The 21274-nt window shown below is 45.9% G+C and overlaps 1 protein-coding gene across 6 annotated transcripts in view; it reads left to right on the top strand.

The window, feature by feature from the left end:
* Positions 1-21274, top strand: part of MTOR (mechanistic target of rapamycin kinase) — a 95810-nt gene that overhangs the window by 68995 nt on the left and 5541 nt on the right. For all 6 annotated transcript variants that reach the window (XM_061602106.1, XM_061602103.1, XM_061602105.1 and 3 more), the window contains 16 exons: positions 1880-2005; positions 4778-4909; positions 7060-7175; positions 8440-8557; positions 10220-10426; positions 10578-10678; positions 10990-11086; positions 12351-12449; positions 12564-12686; positions 15502-15684; positions 17163-17297; positions 17449-17623; positions 18613-18748; positions 19272-19419; positions 19801-19923; positions 21135-21217. In XM_061602106.1, coding sequence (XP_061458090.1) covers positions 1880-2005; positions 4778-4909; positions 7060-7175; positions 8440-8557; positions 10220-10426; positions 10578-10678; positions 10990-11086; positions 12351-12449; positions 12564-12686; positions 15502-15684; positions 17163-17297; positions 17449-17623; positions 18613-18748; positions 19272-19419; positions 19801-19923; positions 21135-21217 — 2102 coding nt within the window. The remainder of the gene's footprint in view (positions 1-1879; positions 2006-4777; positions 4910-7059; positions 7176-8439; positions 8558-10219; positions 10427-10577; positions 10679-10989; positions 11087-12350; positions 12450-12563; positions 12687-15501; positions 15685-17162; positions 17298-17448; positions 17624-18612; positions 18749-19271; positions 19420-19800; positions 19924-21134; positions 21218-21274) is intronic.

Here is a 21274-nt window from a genome sequence, read left to right as displayed (position 1 = left end):
GCTGTTGTAGCGTTCGGCTCAGGTAGATGTGAGCTAGGCATGTCTGCTAGCACCGCTGTCCTGCCAACAAGGCAGGCCAAGTTGAAGGGAAGGCCAACTCAGTGAGGTGGCAGTAGGAACACCAGCGCTAGGCAGTGAAGACAACAACAAAAGCAGAGTGATGAAAAATATCTGTGCAGGGCATGCCTTCACTCGTTCCCCTGAAAAACCATCTCTCTCTTTCCAACCTTGTTTTTATTCCTTTTGCTGCTGGAACAAATTGTAGCTGGAACCCAAAATAACGTGTGAAGTTCTTTTTTGGAAATGTGATCAGACCCCTGCCTTGTTGTTTTGAAAGGGATTTAGGAGAATGCAGAAGGTATTGCTTCATTTTTTTTGAGTCTGTTCCTGTTACAGGAGGTTGATCGCTCCTCCTCTCCCCTCCTTCTGCCTTTCTCCATTAACGGATGTTGTTGACGATGGAGAACCTGGACAGTTTTTCTGGCGCTTGCTACTGTATGCATCTTCCGAGGACTAAGCCTAATCTGAAGTTAGCAGTATGTACAGGATGTGGTTGTGTGCAAATGGGGAGAATTTACATATATATTGGGCTATGTGAAATTTTCCCTTTAGGAGAAGGCAGTTTTGTTCCGCATTAACAGAAGCACCAGCAGCTTGTTTGGAACAGATCTGTCCCCATGATATGTTAACTAATCTGTCAAGACCCACATTCCCTCAAGAGCCATCATACATTCATTGGTGGTCACTCGAGGCCGAGTAAGATTGTCTTCCAACATAAGGTCTTTGCTTGGAAGATGCCTGTGGGTGAATTTGTTTTATGTGGGGAGATCGGCGCATGACGATCAACACACAATCTTGACAGAAAAAGGCTTTGATCCAATGGCATGGATACCACGCCGATTGGAAGTCTTTTATCTGCTGCAGCCTTCATCCGCCTTCACAGCCGTTGTAACGTACACATTGTTATCTTTCGCCTGTTCTGCCGTTGAGGACATTCTTGGATCGTTCTTTGTCTGGTTCCTCTCCCTTGACCTTACCGCCATGGGTGCCCGTGCTGGGAGTGCATGGCTCCCGACGGCATCGCTCACAGGGTTCATTGGAACACGCAAGCCCACTCGCCACTACAAGGTGACGATCCAGCCAGGGGCCTCAAGAGTAATGAGTTGGTGACAACATATTGGTGGTGAGCTGGGCCAGAGTCAAACAAGGGCAGAGCTACCCCTTCTCAGTCTCTTGTCCTTGCCACCCTTTTCCATCCCAGCTGGTCATTAGGAGAACTTGGTAGATAAGAAGTTGTACTTATTTCTTCTGCCTTCCCAAGCCATTTTCTTCTTGTTGTGTCATGGTCATCGTTTATTTGTATATGTTGTGCTCAAAGCAGGACCAAAAAAAAATATTGTTATCCTTATAAAGGACCATTCAATGCTGCTATCTATATAAAAACAATCCAACATAATGATATAAAATAATTTCAGTATCAAGATATGACAATTAATAATTCATTTACCAGCAGAGACACAGTGGAGCCAGAAGCACGTCTGCTTGGGTTTTCTCCTGTTAGGGGAAAGACCATACATAATCGGCCTTGCATGCAGATAGGAAGTCTTTCCCAGAATACCTGGAGATGCCAGGGATTGAACTGGGCCCTTCTGCATGTTAATCAGATGCTCTGCTAGTGAGCTTTGGCCTTTGGTGTAGATTACTGTCATAATACCGGGCAGAAATGATTCCCATAGGACGACTTCCTTTGTACGGAGCTGCTTCTCATTTGTCTTAAGCCTGCTGTCTATTTTCATTTCAGTGGAAGATAGGAATAGGAAATAAAACGACAGGAACATAGACTTAAGAGGTCTCTTGTCTGCACTTCCCTTTTTTCTAGGGCTGCCAGCGGATCGTTGAGGACTGGCAAAGGATACTTATGGTTCGGTCTCTTGTTGTCAGCCCCCACGAGGACATGAGGACTTGGCTCAAATACGCCAGCTTGTGTGGCAAGAGTGGAAGGCTGGTGAGTGCCTCTCTTGTTGCCTGGATGCTGCCCTGTGAACCAGGAAAGGGTCACGTCCAAAATACATACGCTGGGACCAATCACGCAGATTTCTGAAAATCAACAGAAATCCAGATGGGGAAGGGTTAATGTCAATAAGCCCATGAAGGATTTATGTACCTCACTTTTTAATCTGTGGTCTGTGGTCTGCAGAGATTTTAACAGAAACATTGCCCTCGCCTGAACGCATTTCCAGATATTGATGTCAATATCATATTACCAGCCTGTTTTAGTAATATTACTCTAGTGAGCTTCAAGGAATTACTCATGACTGGCTATTGTAGGAAGAAGCTGAGAACATCCACTGTGAATCCAGGAGACGGCAATTGCTGCAATTCTTGTCCTCTTAGTCCTCCATGTGGAGGCATTTTGGCAGGAGCAATTCCCTTTTGGGCAGGGCTAAACTAGCATTGGCTATCCAGAGGACTGTGTGGAACAAAACAGAGCTTTGCGTTGTGTTTGAATCCAGATATTGCCAGAGGCATTTCTATTAAAACAAAGCAAACCAAAACAGAGCACGCGGCTGCTTGGAGACAAATTCAGACAATCACAAGTCCAAAGTTCTTACTCAATTCACACCACAGGCATGCACACAGGAATGGCTTATTCAGGGTGTCCTGTGGTCAACAAGGTGCAATGGGGATCTCAACGCAGTCCAGCTGTGGTCCAACAGGCTCATAACCTGCACGGTCAGCAGGGGAGTGGGGTAGGGTAAGATCCGTTCATGCTAGAGCAGAGTTCTCTCACGCAGTTCACACAGAGTCCACCAGATGGCAGCTCATAACTCATACTCCAGATTCTAAAGCCGGTGTCCTTTACTCAGTTCACACAGGAGCGCAGAGCTCCTTTTGCTCAATTCACTCTAGGAAAGGGTCCACTGGATTATGAGGTTCAGCCTTTTAGCTTAGTGACAGACCTAGTCAGTGGCTCATATAGAGGGAAAGGAAAACTCACATCCTTCTCAATTCACACGAGTCTTTCACACAAGGAAAAGCTTCTTTCGGAATTCCAGACTGACTGTAGGATCTGCTTATGGCAGAACGATGCCCACCTAATGCCCGGAGGCAAGGCTGTGTGACGGTGGCATGAAAAACATTTTCCCACACTTAGATCTAACTCGTGAACTGGTGAGACACCTTTGGTTCGATCCTACCGAGCGCCCTTGCATTCAACCGGCTCTGGTCACAGTCTCACATGCTTCAGTGTCATTCTTCCCATCACTCCCTTTGTACTTGCAAAGTCTAAACCAAAGTTTGAGGCCTAGGATTTTAATTCCACAGCTGTTTGTGATACTTTGTCCTCATTAAGAATATAAGAACCACCCTGCTGGATCAGGCCTGTGGCCCATCTAGTCCAGCATCCTGTCCTCACAGTGGCTGACCAGATTTATTTATTATTATTTATTTATTATTTGATTTATATTCCTCCCAGCAGGAGCCCAGGGCGGCAGATGCCTATGGGAAGCCCACAGGCAGAACCTGAGCGCAACAGCACTCCCCTCACTTGCAATTCCTCATTCATTCCAGTTTTCCTTTTGCACGCTGCAAGAGATTTGTTTGTTTGTTTTTCTAGCCTGCCCTTTACCATGTGGCCCCCATTGTCTCAACGCAGTCCTTGCCTTCTGCTTGGAACTGAATGTCTTGTTATACAGTGCCTTTGAGATTGTTCAGGGACCTACAAGGGAATACAAGAGAACCTCTGCAGAGATTGACAGGGGCTAATGCTGTTCCCTTACAGTTCCTTACAGTTTTTGTGGAAGGGCGAAAGCTCACCTGGTCCACTGTCCTGTCCTAAAAGATTATGATTAGGCGGCCCCAGTGTCTGAACTTTGGGGCTGATTAACACATTGCTTTTGCTGGTTTTTGCAGACACTGTCATGGCTTCTGTTGGATGTCCTTAAAGGAAACAGTAACAAAACAGCATCTTACTGCTGTCAGATCCTTATATTCTAAGATCCACTATAGTCAAAAGGCCAGGAAATGCAACATTTAGTCAATGAGAAATTTAGACTGATTAATTAAAGTATCACGGCTAAAAAGGTGCTCCTGATATAATTGGCTAGCAGATTTCTAGAAAAGTTTCCTTACTTTTAATACAAGCACTAAAGCTAGAGATGGTAAATGCCATCTCCGAAGAGATGTTTTCCCAGGTGTGAGAATTGGGAGGAATGCCTCTCCTTAGATGATGCCTACTGCAATGGATTGATGCATAATTTAACATAATGATTTTTGTTTTATAACTATTTTTCTCATATGCAAATTTATGCAGATTTGATTGACTTAGTTGACTTAAACCCACCCAATTAATTGAGTACAGTATCTTAAATTGAGTGACAATCCTAAAATGAATTCCAGACTATCCAAATCTGACTGCAAGTGAGATTTACAGTATATTTCACCGTTCATGCATCACTTTTGTTCCAGGTATTGTCTGGAGGCATGGGTGACTCTTCTGCCTGCAAAACATGCATGCTGTGATTTGTTCTTCAATGAGACACAATTATTGGCTGTCAGATTTGTGGCTTCTGCCCTACCTTAAAGAGCTTTTTTGGGGTGTAGGGGTTTCACTGTGACAAGAAGTAAAATGAGGAGTATGAATGAATCCTCTGAAACCATTTGATGCTGAATAAAGAGGAGCTTTTGCAGCTCTAGTAGGCTTGGGAACAGTAAAAAGAGTTGGATGGCAGCTCTGCAGTAACCTGCCCCCTCTTCCTTTTGTTTTTATTTGTTCAAGGCTTTGGCTCATAAGACCCTTGTGTTGCTCCTGGGGGTTGACCCGTCCCGGCAGCTGGATCACCCGTTGCCAACTGTTCATCCTCAAGTGACCTACGCGTACATGAAGCACATGTGGAAAAGTGCCCGCAAGGTAAAACGTTGCAAAGAATTTAAAAAATGTTTCCCCCCCTCCTGCTGATGATTCCTGTTTCCTATAACAGCCACTGTGTAAGGAGCAAACTGCACAAGGTTCTCCCTTCCATGGTCAGCCACCGTCTTCAGTTTTGACATGGACGACTTTCTATCCTGTCCTAATATATTATGTATCCTCATGTGTGCATGTGCGTGTTTGTGATGTGTCAGTGGCCAATAAAGAAACAGGCAAACACACTGGGTAACAGGTAAGGATTTTTTTTGCAGTCAAAACATCTCTTTGCAGACTCCAGCAAACAGCTGGAGAATGCGCAGGGCTGTGTAAGGCCAAATCATTCAGCTTAGCAGAGTCTCTCTGGCACGGCAGCGCAAGGAGAATTTACGTAATCGAATCCAATAAGTCTCAAGACTGGATCCATTCTTCTTCCCTTTTAATATATAGTAAAGTCTCTGTTTAGTCCTGAAGGTGCTGCCATGTCATTCCTTTTATTCAGCCTCCCCACCCCACCTCAGGTTTGCCAGCTGTGGAAGCTGAAGCCATTATAACTGTGGCTCCACAGCACGTCTTCTAAAAAGCAGAAGGAGCCGCCACCAAGGGCTAACCTCTTGGCTGTGTTTGAATTTAACAGATTTACACCCCTGCCTTTCTTGGAAAACTAAGCCAACTCAGCTGACACTGGTGGTGGTGGGGAGGTTTAAGCAAGCTCCAATTTGTGTGTGTGTGTAAGCCCCGTCAAGCATTAATGTAACAGCTTAAGAAAGAAAATAATCTAGAAATTGGTTTTTTATAAAAAAAAAAAAGTGGTAAAATTGTACAAGTTAATTTAGAGGGGGGAGGAGAAGAAGGTGCCATTGCTGGAGTGGGTCTTGTGCCTCGCCTATGCTGATGTCACAGAGGAAGACGTGTGTCTTCCCTTTCACTGAGGATGGGAAACTGAGAGCCAAAAACTCCAGCCTTGGGATTCTGCCCAGGCCATAACTCTCACCGTCCCTGAAGTGCTTTTACCTGGATGGAATGTGTCCTTGAACTGTGATAATGCTTCTTACTTGCTGGATGGGAAGAGTGTGCGTGCATAGAAACCTCTATATCTCGCATGTCTAGCATGTAGCCAACTGTGCAAAAATAAGAGCCACACCTGTTGCTCTGTCCACCACTGGCATGCAGCCCCAGAAGGTTGCCCATGAGGGAATGCTGCTCTTGGGTGGAGAAGGTTCTCTACCCTTGCTTTACCAAATTCATAGAAGTGTGGGAGGAAGCCTGCTTAGGTGATGTACCTTTTAATGACTTGTTAAGGGTGTATCCGAAGAATATTTGCCTTCTGTTCCTGACTTGGATTGCAGAAGCATCGCAGCCCAAGGGACATGGGGGGGGGGGATGGCAACTGTTGTCTTCCTGTTTGTGGCAAAAGCTGCTCTGCGCAACACTGATGGATTGCCAGATTGGTATGGTTACTAGCTGGTTTTCTCCTCTTCTTGCTGAGGCAGTTTTCCAACTTTTTTTTTTTTATTAAAAAAGTCTATTCCACGTTTTTTTAGTTTTAAAAAAGGGAAGGGGAACAAATGCACGTTTAATTGAAGAGATATACATACAGAGCTTTAAAAATGACAAAAGCTGACAGCCTGCCTGAAGGAACATGAGATACGGAAACATTTTTTCAGTTACTGGCCAATGTGCCTGATAAAATGTCTGGATTGTGAAGTGGGGGATAGTCAGGTGTGAGCTGGAGAAGGAGAGGTGTTGGGTTATAGCCAACCTAGTCCTACTCAGAGTAGACCCAATCTATGGTCATATTAGTCGTCATCATCCTTTATTGCGTAGTCAATAGACTGTAGCAGAAACAAAGTACAAATACACAGCACATACAATTAACAGATTATACACTGGCTTCCAGAACCGCTGACATACTTTAGCTTGTAATACTTGCGTAATAACTAGCTATAAGCTGTAAATCGTCCAGTGCATAACATAGGCCTATGTCATGTTAGTCATGTTCATTAATTTTTATGGGTCTGCTCTGACTAGGACTCACTTTGGATATAACCCATTGATTCCTGGTTTGTATGTATATCTTTACACACACACACACACACTGTCGATGCGCAGTAGCAACTTGGCAATGCATTTCAAAGCGTGTGCTCATGTTGCAGATCGACGCCTTTCAGCACATGCAGCACTTTGTTCAGACGATGCAGCAGCAGGCCCAGCATGCCATCGCCACCGAAGACCAGCAGCACAGGCAGGAGCTGCACAAGCTTATGGCACGGTCAGTACCGACCTTGCTGAGGTTCAGGCGCCTGGCCAGAAGCATCAGCATGCCTTCCTGGAGGCTGCATATAATGGGAAGGGCGGGGCAATTGCCTGGCTTTGCTTCTTGGCTTGCTGGAGTGAACTGCCTGGGTGGACTGACTCTCTTAATGTCAGGAATCTGTGGAAAACATTGCGGGTAGCCCGGAAAGGTTGCTGTTCCCAGCTATCAGTCTAGCAATATTAGAACTATTTATTTAGAATAGTAGAGTTGGAAGGGGCCTATAAGGTCATCAAGTCCAACCCCCTGCTCAATGCAGGAATCCAAAGCATTCCCGACAGATGGCTGTCCAGCTGCCTCTTGAAGGCCTCCAGTGTCGGAGAGCCCGCCACCTCTCTAGGGAATTGGTTCCACTGTCGTATGGCTCTAACAGTTAGGAAGTTTTTCCTGATGTCCAGTCTAAATCTGGCTTCCTGCAACTTGAGCCCATTATTCCATGTCCTGCACTCTGGGACGATCGAGAAGCGTTCCTGGCCCTCCTCTCTGTGACAACCTTTCATGTACTTGAAGACTGCCATAATATCTTCCCCCAGTCTTCTCTTCTCCAGGCTAAACATGCACAGCTCTTTCAGTCTCTCCTCATAGGGCTTTGTTTCCAGTTCCCTGATCATCCTTGTTGCCCTCCTCTGAACCCATTCCAGTTTGTCTGCATCCTTCTTGAAGTGCCTAATAATTTACTTTTGCTTGCATTTCTTAACGTCATTGTGCAGCTGTTCAGTGCAGACCACTTTGCTGCTTATTCTACATTATATAAGCTGGACTGATTGCTTACTACAGGGATGGGAAAGCTGCAGCCCTCCAGCTTTTGCTGGGCTCCCATCAGCCATCCTGCCAAGGAAGGCGGGAATGGCTGACCAACTACATCTGGAGCGTCGCAGGTTCCTCATCCCTGCCTTCCTGTTGTGCAACATTTTTTCTGTCGGGCTCCCAAAAGAGCTGTGACGTACATGCCCCCCACTTTAGTTAAGTTCTGCACCACCGACTCATCTTATTTCCCCCTGAGTTCTTTGAGTTCACATCCACATGCCTGTTGCAACCCCAGTCTCCTGAAGCCCCCGCTAATGAGAAGGGCATGGTGGGCTGTGTCCGCTTCCTTGATCAGACATGATGTGCTCATCCTAAGCTCCAAGGCCAAACCCATGGGGACCAGCCCCCAGCAGCCAAAATCGTTGGCCAAGCGTGGTACAATTAGCTCCTTCCTCTTGATGTGTCCCATTCACAGGTGTTTCCTGAAACTGGGCGAGTGGCAGCTTAACCTGCAAGGCATCAACGAGAGCACCATCCCCAAGGTCCTGCAGTACTACAGCGCCTCTACAGAGCACGACCGCAATTGGTACAAAGTGAGTAAAAGGGAAGAGGTGGAGGGAGACTCAATGGTAGAGCACCTGTTTTGCATGCAGCAGTTCCAGGATTCAGTCCCCAACCTCTCCAGGGAGGGCCGCTGGTGTCCCCTGCATGAAACCCTGGAGAGCCGCTGCCAGCCGTTTAAAGAATGCCGAGTTAGATGGACGAGGCATCTTCCGATGCTATTGAGCGCATGCTCAGCGCGGGAATTCGTTTTCAGGACCAGAACTTGACTCGGGATAAGGCGACATCCTGCCTTCCACTGGGATGAGATAAGATACCCACACACACTCTCCACGAGGTTTAATCACGGTCCGGTTTGATGGGCTACCACCATTTCCCCTTAAGTGGATAGTTCACGTGGAGTCTGTGTGCAGGATACTTGGATACCCGTTGGCTGTTTCTCAGTTCCAAAGTCCAGAACAAATTGTTTATGTACAGGGCCAGCCGTATCGTTCCCTAAACTGAGGCAGCTACCTTAGGCAGGCTACTTTAGGGTGACGTGAAAAGGCAGCAAAATTGTTGGCACCTGATAGTAATTTGATTTATTTTTCTTCTGTTTTTACTTGTTAATTGGCCTTAGGCAAGCCACTCCCTCTCAGCCTCCGTCCCTCCATCTGCAACATGGAAGATGCTAATACTCATTTACAGTGCAGGGTTGTTTTAAGGTGATGATGGATATGAAGTGCTTTTAAAACTTGAAAGAAATATAAAAATGCTGCTGTTGCTGCTGCTGTTATTATTAGACCACATATGCCCCTTTCTCTCTCTCTTGAGAATGCTCCTAATGCAAAGGAGGGCAGGACTCCTTTATATTTAATAGTAGTATGGAAAATGGACTGCCTTCAAGTCGATTCCGATTTATGGCGACCCTGTGAATAGGGTTTTCATGGTACGCAGTATTCAGAGGGGGTTTACCATTGCCTTCCTCTGAGGCTGAGAGGCAGTGACTGGCCCAAGGCCACCCAGCGAGTATCATGACTGCGTGAGGATTCGAACCCCAGTCTCCCAGGTCATAGTCCAACACTCTAACCACTACACCACCCTGGCTCTCAATAGTAGTATAGAAGAGGAAATTTCAGCACATACAAGCTTTGCATGCCTTAATGAAAAGGGCCCATCTATCCGACTACGTCTCCCCCACACACAACTATTAAATATGTCCTCCTTTGCATCTGGTATCTCCCCCTCCCTCTGGCCATCACCCAGAGGTAGAGAATATGCTTTACATGCAGAAGTCGAAGGTTCAATCTCTGGATCGGGGTGGGGAAGCTGGTGCCCTCCAAATGTTGGACTCCATCTCCCTTCAGCCCTAGCCAGGCGTAACCAGTGGTCAGGGATGATGGGACCTGATTATTAACCACATCTGGAGGGCCCCAGGTTCCCCAGCCTTACTCTAGTTAAAATAATTTTAAATAGTAGGGATCAGAAGATTCCCATTCGAGACCTCAGACCTATGAGCCGTGTGTAGATAACAATACTGGGCTCGAGGGAACAATGATCCAGCGTTGCGTGTCCCCATGTCATCCAAGCTAGTGGTGGGGCCTGTCATGTACCCACTTAAGCATCTGGACCCACCAGCTGAAATCTCTGCAGAAGAGAGTTGGCTCAGGAATCAGCAGGCGTGTCACTTGATGGTAATTCGTCACACTCGGCAGGCTTGGCACGCCTGGGCAGTCATGAACTTCGAGGCTGTCCTTCACTACAAGCATCAGAACCAAGCCAGGGATGAGAAGAAGAAGCTTCGCCATGCCAGTGGGGCCAGCATCACCAGCGCCAACACAGAGGGCAGCAACAGCGAGAGCGAGGCGGAAAGCGCCGAGAACAGCCCTGTCCCATCTCCTGTGCAGAAGAAAGTCATGGAGGTAAGGCCCAGCCTTGGCTTTGCCAACCCAGTGGAATGTGTGTCCGGCTGGTCCTGGTCCCCCTTATCCTCCCAGCTGATATATATAAAATGCTCAACTCTCTCACTTGTTTCCATGTGGGCTGACCTGCAAAACATTTCTTCCCTGGCAGGACTTGTCCAAAACGCTCCTGATGTACACTGTTCCAGCTGTGCAGGGCTTCTTCCGTTCTATCTCTTTGTCCCGAGGAAACAATTTGCAGGATACTCTCAGGTGCCTGGGGGAAGGAGTCAAGGTTTTGTTTTGTTTTTCATTTTAACTTTTTAAATTGTCAGTGCTGCCCTTGCCCTGCTCCTTGTGACAGTCTCCAGGGCAGGGCTATTCCCTTTCAGAGTTAGTATACATCTGAACACCAGTTGCTGGGAATCGTAACTGGGGAGAGGGCTGTTGCTCTCAAGTCCTACTTCTGGGCTTCCCATTGGGGCATTGATTGGCTGCTGTGAGAACAGGACGCTGTATTAGATGACCCAGCTGCAGGTCTCTTTTTATGTGCCTAACCCTGTCTTGATTTCCTTCCTTTATAGAGTTCTTACTCTGTGGTTTGACTACGGCCACTGGCCAGAAGTAAATGAAGCATTGGTAGAAGGGGTCAAGGCAATCCAGATAGATACCTGGTTACAGGTAAGAGGCTGGCTTTATATGAGAATTCCTAACCTTATTTGGACCAAAGTACAACAGTGGACTGAAGAAAATGAGCCAAGGACATGTCTGTGTTTTCTCAAGCCCCATCATCCACCTACTTGTGTATCTCTGTACATCCAGGGGATCCTCCTGTGTTCCCTTTGCTTGTCTCCTGGCTTCTTCCCTAGCAATGCGGACAATAGGCATGAGATGCAGAACACGAGGCCCACCTGGTAAAAAGTGACTTGTTGGTAGTTCTGGTTCTGGACACACAGCAGGAAGGATTTCTTCACCCATGTTGTAACTAACTTATTGGATGTGCTGCCACAAGCTGTGATGGACATCGGCTCGGATGGCTCTAAACAGAAAAGGGCTAGAGAGGTTTTTGGAGGGCAAGCTGTTAGCGGCAATTGCTAAAAATGGAAGCCTCCCTGCTCTGAAGACAAGGCACCTTGGATTGCCAGGTGCTGAGGACCAACAATCGGAGATTGCTGTCTACCTTTGATCTGTTTCTGAGCTTCCTGTTTAGTTTTGTAAATAAGATGTTGGCCTAGACAGGGCATAGACTGAGTTGCCAGGGCAACGTTTAAGCCTTGAGAGAGGATTGGCTGAGTTCCTGTCACTCTGGAGAATAGGCCTTAAACTCTCTTCTTCCCATCCATCTCATCTTCTGCCTTCTCCTGCTTGTTGCATGGTATATTGGGTTGGTCTGTGAAGGGCTGATGAACTAACCGCCCCTTTGTTGCATCAAGAGGCTAGACAGGGTAGCCTTTTGTGTTCACTTGTGACCCTGTTGCTTTTTTTTGCGACTTGAGATCTGTGGCCAGGCGATCTGGCTTTGGGGTGAGCATGCTGGAATTTGACAAGGGGAGTCTTCTGCTTCATACAGCGTATCACCTGTGGAATTCGCTGCCACAAGATGGAGTGATTGCCACTAGCTTAGGTGGGCTTTAAAAGAGTGTTAGAGAAATACATGGAGGATAAATCTGTCAAAGGCTGCTGGTCATGATGGCTCTATGCAAACTCTGGCTTCAATGTGCCTCTAAGTGCCAATGGTTGGGGAGATCTTTTCCTTTTGACCCTTGCCTGTGGGCTCCCTTGAGACATCTGTTTGGCCCCTTTGGAAAACAGGGATCTGAACCAGACAGATTTTGATCCAACCTAGCCAGGGCTGGTTCTTATGAAAGAGTAGCGTCTCTTGAAAAAATGACTGGGTTCAGGGTTTGTGTTTTTTTACCTTCCCTCTTTCATCCTCTAAAATCAGGTTATTCCTCAGCTCATTGCTAGAATTGATACTCCTCGTCCTTTGGTGGGCCGACTTATTTACCAGCTTCTCACAGACATCGGCAGGTACCACCCGCAGGTGGGTGCTCTCCCCTCCCTTGCCCTCCCACCCACACAAAAACTACATTCAGGCTCCAGACTGTAAACAAGTTCCGTTTTTATAAATTGCTACTTTCTGACAACTTGCCTTCAGGCTTTGATCTACCCATTGACTGTCGCTTCAAAATCGACCACAACAGCCCGTCACAATGCCGCCAACAAAATCTTGAAGAATATGTGCGAACACAGCAACACGCTAGTCCAGCAAGCCATGATGGTGAGCGGTGTGCGCCCTCACACATTTCCCTTCTCCCCCACCCCTCCTTGCTCCCCCTGCACCATCCCAAAGTGTGGGAGAAAACTGTATGCATTCATTTCTCTTTTTACCCCCTCCTTGTCTAAAAGTTCAATGGTGGTTTATATAATTTTAATTAATATATGCCTCCACTTTGCAGTTCAGTAGTTAGAGTAATCATTATGAGCTTTGCCTTGGTAGGAACATTCTTCCCTTTGTGCTCTAAAACATTTCTAATTACGGTTTTTCAAGGATTGATCTGCTTGATTCTGGAAGTGGTGTGTATGTGTGTGTGTGTGTGTGTTACATTTTTTGTTTAGTGTTCTTCCCTTTATACTCTGAAACAATTCTAATTATAGTTTTGCGAGGATTGATCCCCCCTTTTGGGGGGGGAGTTATGTCTGGGGATGTGTGTGATATTTTTGTTTAATGTAAGCATGCAGAATTTGAAAGAGGATGATTGGGGCTAGAGGCAGTGAGTTGGGAGGTTTTATTTGCTTGTAGCGTACAGTTAAGTTCTGGAAGTTTGCTGCCTCAAAGTGATGGCCATCTACTTAGATGACTTTAAAAGTGGATTAGACAAATTCATGGAGGATAAGTCTAATAGCCACAATGGCTATGTTCCATCTCCACTGTCAAAGGCAATATATCTCTGAATGCCAGTTGCTAGGAATCGCAAATTGGGAGAGTGCTGTTGCATTCAGATCTTCTTGTGGGCTTCCCATAAAGGGCATCTAGTTGGCCACTGCTGGATTAAATGGGCCATTGGCCTGATCCAACAGGCTCTTTCTTCTGTTTTTATGACCAGCTCTTGGTCATAAGGCTGCAGACAAGAACAACTATCTTCCCATTAGGAATGGATGACCAGGAGTTTATTACACCAGTGCTTAAAAATCTCATAGCTTCCCATCGTTCAGTATTAACCTATGCCAGGAACTAGACATGGAAATCCCAGTTGGGGAGAATGCTGTTGTGCTCAGGTCCTGCTTGTGAGTTTCCCATTGGGGCATCTGGCTGGCCACTGTGAGGACAGGATGCTGTTGCTTCAGAGAAAGCAGCAAGCTCTAAAATGTACAGCATCCCTTCAGTCCAGCGGAGCTGCTCCCTCCTTCCCCCTGACTTGAGCGACAAATCTCCATGTGGACAGGAGCCATGTGGTTCAAGCCCAACTTGGAAAGAGCCAAGCAGCTTTCCTTTCCTTCCCCCTTATTGTGTGTTTCTTCTTCCTCACACCCCAAATTGCCTGTTCATTTGGTTGGTTGTTTTATATCCTGCCCTTCCTCCCAGAAGGAGCCCAGGGCAGCAAACAAAAACACTAAAGCACTTTAAATCATCTTAAAAACAAAATACTTTAAACCATATTAAAACAAAGCATCTCTCAGAACTTATTAACAACAAAACATCTTAAAAACATCTTTAAAAAACAACTTTTAAAAAAATCTTAAAAAGCAGTTCCAGCACAGACACAGACTGGGATAAGGTCTCTATTTAAAAGGCTTGTTGAAAGTGGAAGGTCTTCAGTAGGTGCCAAAAAGATAAAAGAAATGGTGCCTGTCTAATATTAAAGGGGAGAATATTTATTTATTTATTATCAATTAATTAACATCCCATCCTTTCTCCCAGTAGGAGCCCAGGGTGGCAAACAAAAACACTTGAAACACTCTAAAACATCATAAAACCAGACTTTAAAATATATTACAACAAAACATCTTTAAAAACATCTTCAAAGTGTTGATGCCACCACATGAAAGGTCTGCTTCCTATGTTGTGCGGAACGGACCTCCTAATAAGATGGTACCTGGAGGAGGCCCTCATCTGCAAAGCGTAGTGATCGACTGGGTATATAAAGGGTGAGATGATTTTTCAGCTATCCTGGTCCCAGGCTGCACCTTGAACTTGGCCTGGTCACTAATGGGCAGCCTATTTAACTAATGGAACTCACTGCTGCTAAGGGTGGTGATGGCCACCCACTCACATGGCTTTAAAAGGCAAATTCACGAAGAATAAGGCAATCAATGGCTACAAGTCAGGATGGTCATGCACTGCCTCCAGGATCAGTGTCCCTGAATGACCATTTGCTGGGGTACAACAGCAGGAGAGGCCTGTCACACTCAGGTCCTGCTGATGCGCTTCCCATTAGGGCCCCTGTGGGAAACAGAAGGCTGGACCCAGATGGACCTTGGGCCTCATCCAGCTTCAGGGCTCTTCGTAATCTTCACTTTCCCTACTAAAAGACTCGGCCTTCTCTTCTCCCCGCACCTCGCAATTTCAAGGTCAAGATTTAAGAAATTTAATACATTGGGTTGTATACCAGTCTAGAACTGTTAATGGGCATGGCCGATTTAGGTTCATTAATTTCAGTGGGTCTGCTCTGAGCAGAACTTAACTGGATGCAACCTATTTTTTTAAAGCTCCCATGTACTTGCAGTTATATGGAAATTAATGGGAGACAGAATGTGTGAGAGAAATGTTTCTTCATTGAATGCTGCTCTGGGAGCCTTTTGGGGGGAGTCAAAAGGCTTTAAATAAATAAATGGAAATGTATATTCTAGTAAAGTAGGCTTTTGCATTTGAGTGCTGATGTGGAAGTTGCACAACAGTATGTCTAGTACCATGATGCTGTGAGATGCTCTTTAAGCTCCCTCTAGTGGTCAGCCAGGAGGACTGTTAATCTCTGATGGTAGAGCTGCAGTTAGCCTCCTGAGAACGGCTGTTGCCTCAGGAAACTATCCTGAATTGGAGGGGGGGGGCTTGTCCAAGGTATGAAGAAATGGTTTATATTTCATATCCTATCCAGGTGAGCGAAGAACTCATCCGTGTGGCCATCCTCTGGCATGAGATGTGGCACGAAGGGCTGGAAGAGGCATCCCGCCTCTATTTCGGAGAGAGGAACGTCAAGGGAATGTTGGAGGTGCTGGAGCCCCTGCACGCCATGATGGAGCGTGGACCACAGACCCTGAAGGAAACCTCCTTCAACCAGGTATGAAAACAAAGAGTTTAAAAATGCTCTGGTCCGCCATAACTCCAGGAAAAACAAATCGTTTATTCTTGATTTTATTTAGAGCCTGGGATCTCTATTATCATGTGCTCCTTTTATATACAGCTTTATTCCAATTGTCTAGTTCACATTGGACTGCCTTCAAGTCGATCCTGACTTATGGTGACCCTATGAATAGGGTTTTCATGGTAAGCGGTATTCAGAGGGGGGTTTACCATTGCCCTCCTCTGAGGCTAAGAGGCAGTGACTGGTCCAAGGTCACCCAGTGAGCTTCATGGCTGTGTGAGGATTCGATCCCTGGTCTCCCAGGTCGTAGTCCAACACTCTAACCACTAGGCCACACTGGCTGTCTCCAGTTCACATTAGGAAAGTTTTATTCCTGAATTGAGCAGCTTCAGCCTTTATACATCAGGGATGGGGAATCTGTGGCCCCTCCAGATGTTGTTAGGCTACATCAGAGCTTGGAAAAGTTACTTTTTTGAACCACAACTCCCATCAGCCCCAGCCAGCATGGCCACTGGATTGGACTGATGGGAGTTATAGTTCAAAAAAGTAACTTTCCCAAGCTCTGGGCTACATCAACCCTGACCATTGACTGGGGCTGATGGGAGCTGGAGTCCCAAAAACATCTGGAGGACCACCAGTTCCCTGTCCCTGCTATACACGCACAACTAATTACAAGGTGTCACACCTCGCTCCTTTTGCTTTTGCTGTGTATCTCCGAAACTGTCTGTTGGAGGTAACAAGTAATAAGCTGCTAGCTCTGAATGAGGATTAGTAAAAGGAAGACCAAAAAAAAAAGTCATGCAGGTTGAGACAGACTACCTACCTTTAGAGAAGGTATTAAGCACAGTTTAATGCCATATGGTAATACATCTAGGGTGTAGTTGTCTGGGATCACGGGGGTGGGTGGGTCGTAGACCCATTACTTTTTTGGGAGCAGGGTCCCAGCCAGGTCCCTAAGCATGAACCAATCAGCATGAAAAGGGAGCGTGTGTTAGCTACTGAGAAGAGTCCTTGTCCTTTCATGCTGATTGGAGCCAATCAGAGTGAAAGCAGGTGAGTCAGCCACTGAGAAGACTCTTCTCAATAGCTAACACACAGTTCATGTTGATTGGCTCCTAGCGACGTCTGTTGTAGTGGAGTGTGGACTCACAAGATGACAGGGAGAGCAAGGGAGATGAGGGAAAGTGGGAAAGGTGGTGTGGCTGTAACGGTCATGAAGGGACTCTGCATTTTTGAATTTTCCACTACAGTACTGAATACAACCCAGCTGTCTCTCTTTCACTTTAGCCAGTAACCACAGTTTTGTTGTTATATGCCTTCAAGTCAATTATGACTTATGGCGACCCTATGAGTATTTTTAGATACATATATATTCATAGGGTTTACATGGCAAGAGGCATTCAGAGGTGGTTTACAATGGGCTATTTTTAATTTGTTTTCTTCTTCCTCTACAGGCTTATGGTAGAGATCTGATGGAGGCGCAGGAGTGGTGCAGGAAATACATGAAATCAGGAAACGTCAAGGACCTCACCCAAGCCTGGGATCTCTATTACCATGTGTTCAGGCGTATCTCAAAGCAGCTGCCTCAGGTAGGGCGAGAGGAAGCAGTTCCTCCCTCGTTGGTGTGTGTGTGTGTGGGGGGGTGAGGATCTACCATTGCTGAGTCTTCACTGAGAACTTCAAATCACCTGTATTAAAATCTCATGTTTTTGTCTGTCTGGTTTGCCTCCGCTCTGCCAGCTGACTTCCTTGGAGCTCCAGTACGTTTCACCCAAACTCCTGATGTGCCGAGATTTGGAGCTGGCAGTCCCGGGGACGTATGACCCCAACCAGCAAATCATCCGCATTCAGTCCATTGCTCCGTCACTGCAAGTCATCACATCCAAACAGAGACCAAGGAAATTAACATTAATGGGTGAGAAGTTGTTTTTTTTAATGCGTCAAGAGCCATACATACCCTCTTCCCTGCTTTGGTTTCATCTCTCTCTGCTGCTCTGATGACCAGTGGCTTAGATGGTTTAAAAAACAATAATATATGTACTCGCAAGGTTGTTTCCAACAAAGTTCTACTGAGAGTAGACCCATTGAAATTAATGGCCCTAAGTTAGTTATGATCATTAACTTCAATGGCTCTAAGGAGAGCTAGTATTGGATACAACCCACAGCCTGTCAAATGTATAGGTCTTGTTAATGGCTATTGGCCATAGTAGCTAAACAGAATGTGTAGAGCAGGGGTGGGGAACCTCAGACCCAGGGGCCAAATCTGGCCCTCAGGACTCTTCCCCAGGACACATGCTTTACCAGTCCTACTTCATATACTCCTTGAGTGGTTTTGCCTGGCAGGAATGTGACCTTAAGCTCTGATAATGCTTCATGGTTGCCTGGATGGAGAAGAGTGTGTATGTAGTAAAGTAAAAAAGCACATTTCATGCTTCACCCACTTTTGCCTCGGCTCTGGCCACCACTGCCATATGGTCCCCGGAATGCGGCCCTCTGTCTGAAAAAGGTTCCTCAGCCCTGGGCTAGAGACATCCCACTGGCTACTGCGAGAAACAGGACACTAGAGTAGGCATAACATTCAAAAAGTAAAAAGGCTTAATCATTCAGCATAAGAAGGTGACAGGAACGCAATCCTGCTTACTATTCTAACACTTTTTGTACTGACCTTAAAGAGCTCTACAAAAGCAGTATGACCTTTTGTTTGACGACAACGAACTGAAAGAAACAGAATAGTATACAGTGCTATGAAAGCCACATGGCACAGGTGAGAGAGCACACAACCTTCTTTGGGGTGGCGTGACGCTCACCAATTTAACTAGGGAGCATCTTCTTACCTAACTGCCCCCCCTGCCAAACCTCTATCTGCATTTACACAACTTAAGAGACCCTCCTCTTCCCATACAGGAAGCAACGGACATGAATTCGTGTTTCTTCTGAAGGGCCATGAGGATCTGCGTCAGGATGAAAGAGTGATGCAACTTTTTGGCCTTGTGAACACCCTGTTAGCCAACGACCCAACATCCCTCCGTAAAAACCTCAGGTGTGCTGAAGGAAACCTAGCCTTGTGAGCTATTGGGATAAGTGTATTTCCAACAAAGATGGGGCAGCCAGATCTCATTGTTCAAAGTGTTTTTACTAAAACCACACCACTTTAAGAAATACAGACTGTATTTTTTTTTAAATTAAAGTTTGTAGGATAATGCCTTTAGGGAGACTTGAGTAGGAAAAGCCATAGTCAAAAGCTGCCAATAGTGTTGCCATGTATTGACTTGGATGGAGCTACGATACCTGCCAGTCCAGGTTTAAAGAGTAGGAGATACTTTAATTGACAGCATTGTGGAGGAAGTGATGTAAGTGGCATAAAAAAAGGGTGTTTACTACTTGATGCTTGCCGGCACAACAGAGGAGCAGACAAGAGGCAGATTGTGTGACTCAGTTGCAAGGGTAGTCTTGTGAAATGGGTTTACCTTGATTCTTGAGCTGGTGGACTTGAATGTTCAGCCCGTTTGCAGAACGCAGCGTTTTAATAAAGTTGAATGTCCTCCTCCTCCTCTTGGTTCCAGCATCCAAAGATACGCCGTTATCCCACTTTCTACAAACTCTGGGCTTATAGGCTGGGTTCCCCACTGTGACACTCTGCACGCACTCATCCGCGACTACAGAGAAAAAAAGAAAATTCTGCTCAACATTGAACACCGCATCATGCTGAGGGTAAGTCCTCAGCCGCCATAAAAGCTCTCTAAGATCTTCATAGAGGGGAAGAGTTTTAGGATATGTGCTGCTGAACCTGTTTAGGTAGCTGTGCCTTGGAGCTCTTTTGCAGGGAAGAATCGCAATTCAGTTGTAGAACACGTTTGGGTGTCTGGGTTTGATTCCTGGCATCGCCACATAGGGCTGTGAAAAACTTCAGTCTGAGACCCTAGAGAACTGCTGCCAGTCAGCATAGATATTACTGAGCTGGATGGCCCAGTGGTTTGACTCAGTAAGGCAGCTTCCTATGTTTCTTTCCCATACCTTGTAAAATTTATTTTCTTGACCCCTTGAGAAATGCAGCAGCTGATTCATGCTATTGTTTCCCCTGATTATTTTCAGATGGCTCCTGATTACGATCACCTCACTCTGATGCAGAAGGTGGAGGTGTTTGAACATGCTGTAAATAATACTGCTGGGGATGATCTCGCCAAACTTCTGTGGCTGAAGAGTCCCAGCTCTGAGGTACAGCCAGCTCTGGATGCATCCTGATCACTCTTGCAGATTTTTAAATATATCTTGTGCACCAGTGAGTTAATGAAGCAGCAGGATTTGTAGAATACATATGCCAGCCAACAAAATCGTATGCCCACTGGCCACTTTAAATTCCCTGGAGTGAGATACGGCATGATTTCTAGAGAGCTGGTTCAATTTCAAACCATGGTTAGGAAGATTGAAGTAAGTCTTGGTCTCACACACTCTAATTTCCTCCCCTCGTTTCCTGGTTTTAAGCAAGCCAGGGTTTACTGTGACATTCGCATTAGGTAAACTTTGGTTTGCGCAATCCAGGAGAGAAGAGAGGAGAGGAATCTGAGTCTGGTTTCCAACCCTCCAAACTGGCCCAATGTAAGAGAAAATATGAAGGACTCAAAGTTTAAAAACATATGTCAGGCAAAATTACTTTGAACTTGCTGCTAGCAAGAAACAAATGAAATGGCTTGAAATGGAAGATCCGCAGTCAACAGCCGCAGTTTGCGTCTCTGTGTGTGAATACAAAACTCTAAAAAAGTGACTGTTTTCATATAAGCCCACTTAGCCATTGGTCATGCAGGGAAGCGGAAGGGTCTTTTGTAGAAAGTTAATAGTTCAGGTTCTGAGAGGAAAGCAGGATCACAGTGGGCACTTGAAATTCATAGCTATGTGGGTTTGGTAGGAAGATGGGGTGTTCAGGAGAGCAGGGTAGGCTCTGAATTGCACACTGGGTTGTATCCAGCCAGATCACAGTGTGTGTGTGTGTGTGTGTACTGCCTTCAAGTCGATTCCCACTTATGGCGACCCTATGAATCGGGTTTTCATGAGGCTGAGAGGCAGTGACTGGCCCAAGGTCACCCAGGGAGCTTCATGGCTATGTTGGGATTCGAACCCTGGTCTCCCAGGTCATAGTCCAACACCTTAACCACTACACCACACTGGCTGTCAGAGTAGACCCACTGAAATGAATAAACCTAAGTCAGTTGTGTCCATTAATTTCAATGGGTCTGCTCTGAATAGCTCAAACATTTGAGTACAACACATAGCTCTAAAAATTAACCAGCCCAATCTCTGGTTGGCATTCCTTAGCATAAATTTAACAGGTGTTGAATTTGCTCCTTAATGTCCACCCCCCAATCAGTTCTCTGATGAGTGCGTTTTGCTCTGATCTTTCGATTCACTTTGTAATCTGTGTTCCTCCTTAGGTGTGGTTTGACAGAAGAACAAATTATACTCGATCATTAGCAGTGATGTCAATGGTCGGTTACATTTTGGGCCTTGGTGACAGGCAAGTGACACTGCCTTTCCTTTAAAACAAGACATCTAATAATCAAACCAATCCTTG

Source organism: Rhineura floridana, chromosome 18, assembly GCF_030035675.1.
Source record: "Rhineura floridana isolate rRhiFlo1 chromosome 18, rRhiFlo1.hap2, whole genome shotgun sequence".
Classification (NCBI taxonomy): domain Eukaryota; kingdom Metazoa; phylum Chordata; class Lepidosauria; order Squamata; family Rhineuridae; genus Rhineura; species Rhineura floridana.
This window is presented reverse-complemented; position numbering and strand designations above follow the sequence as displayed.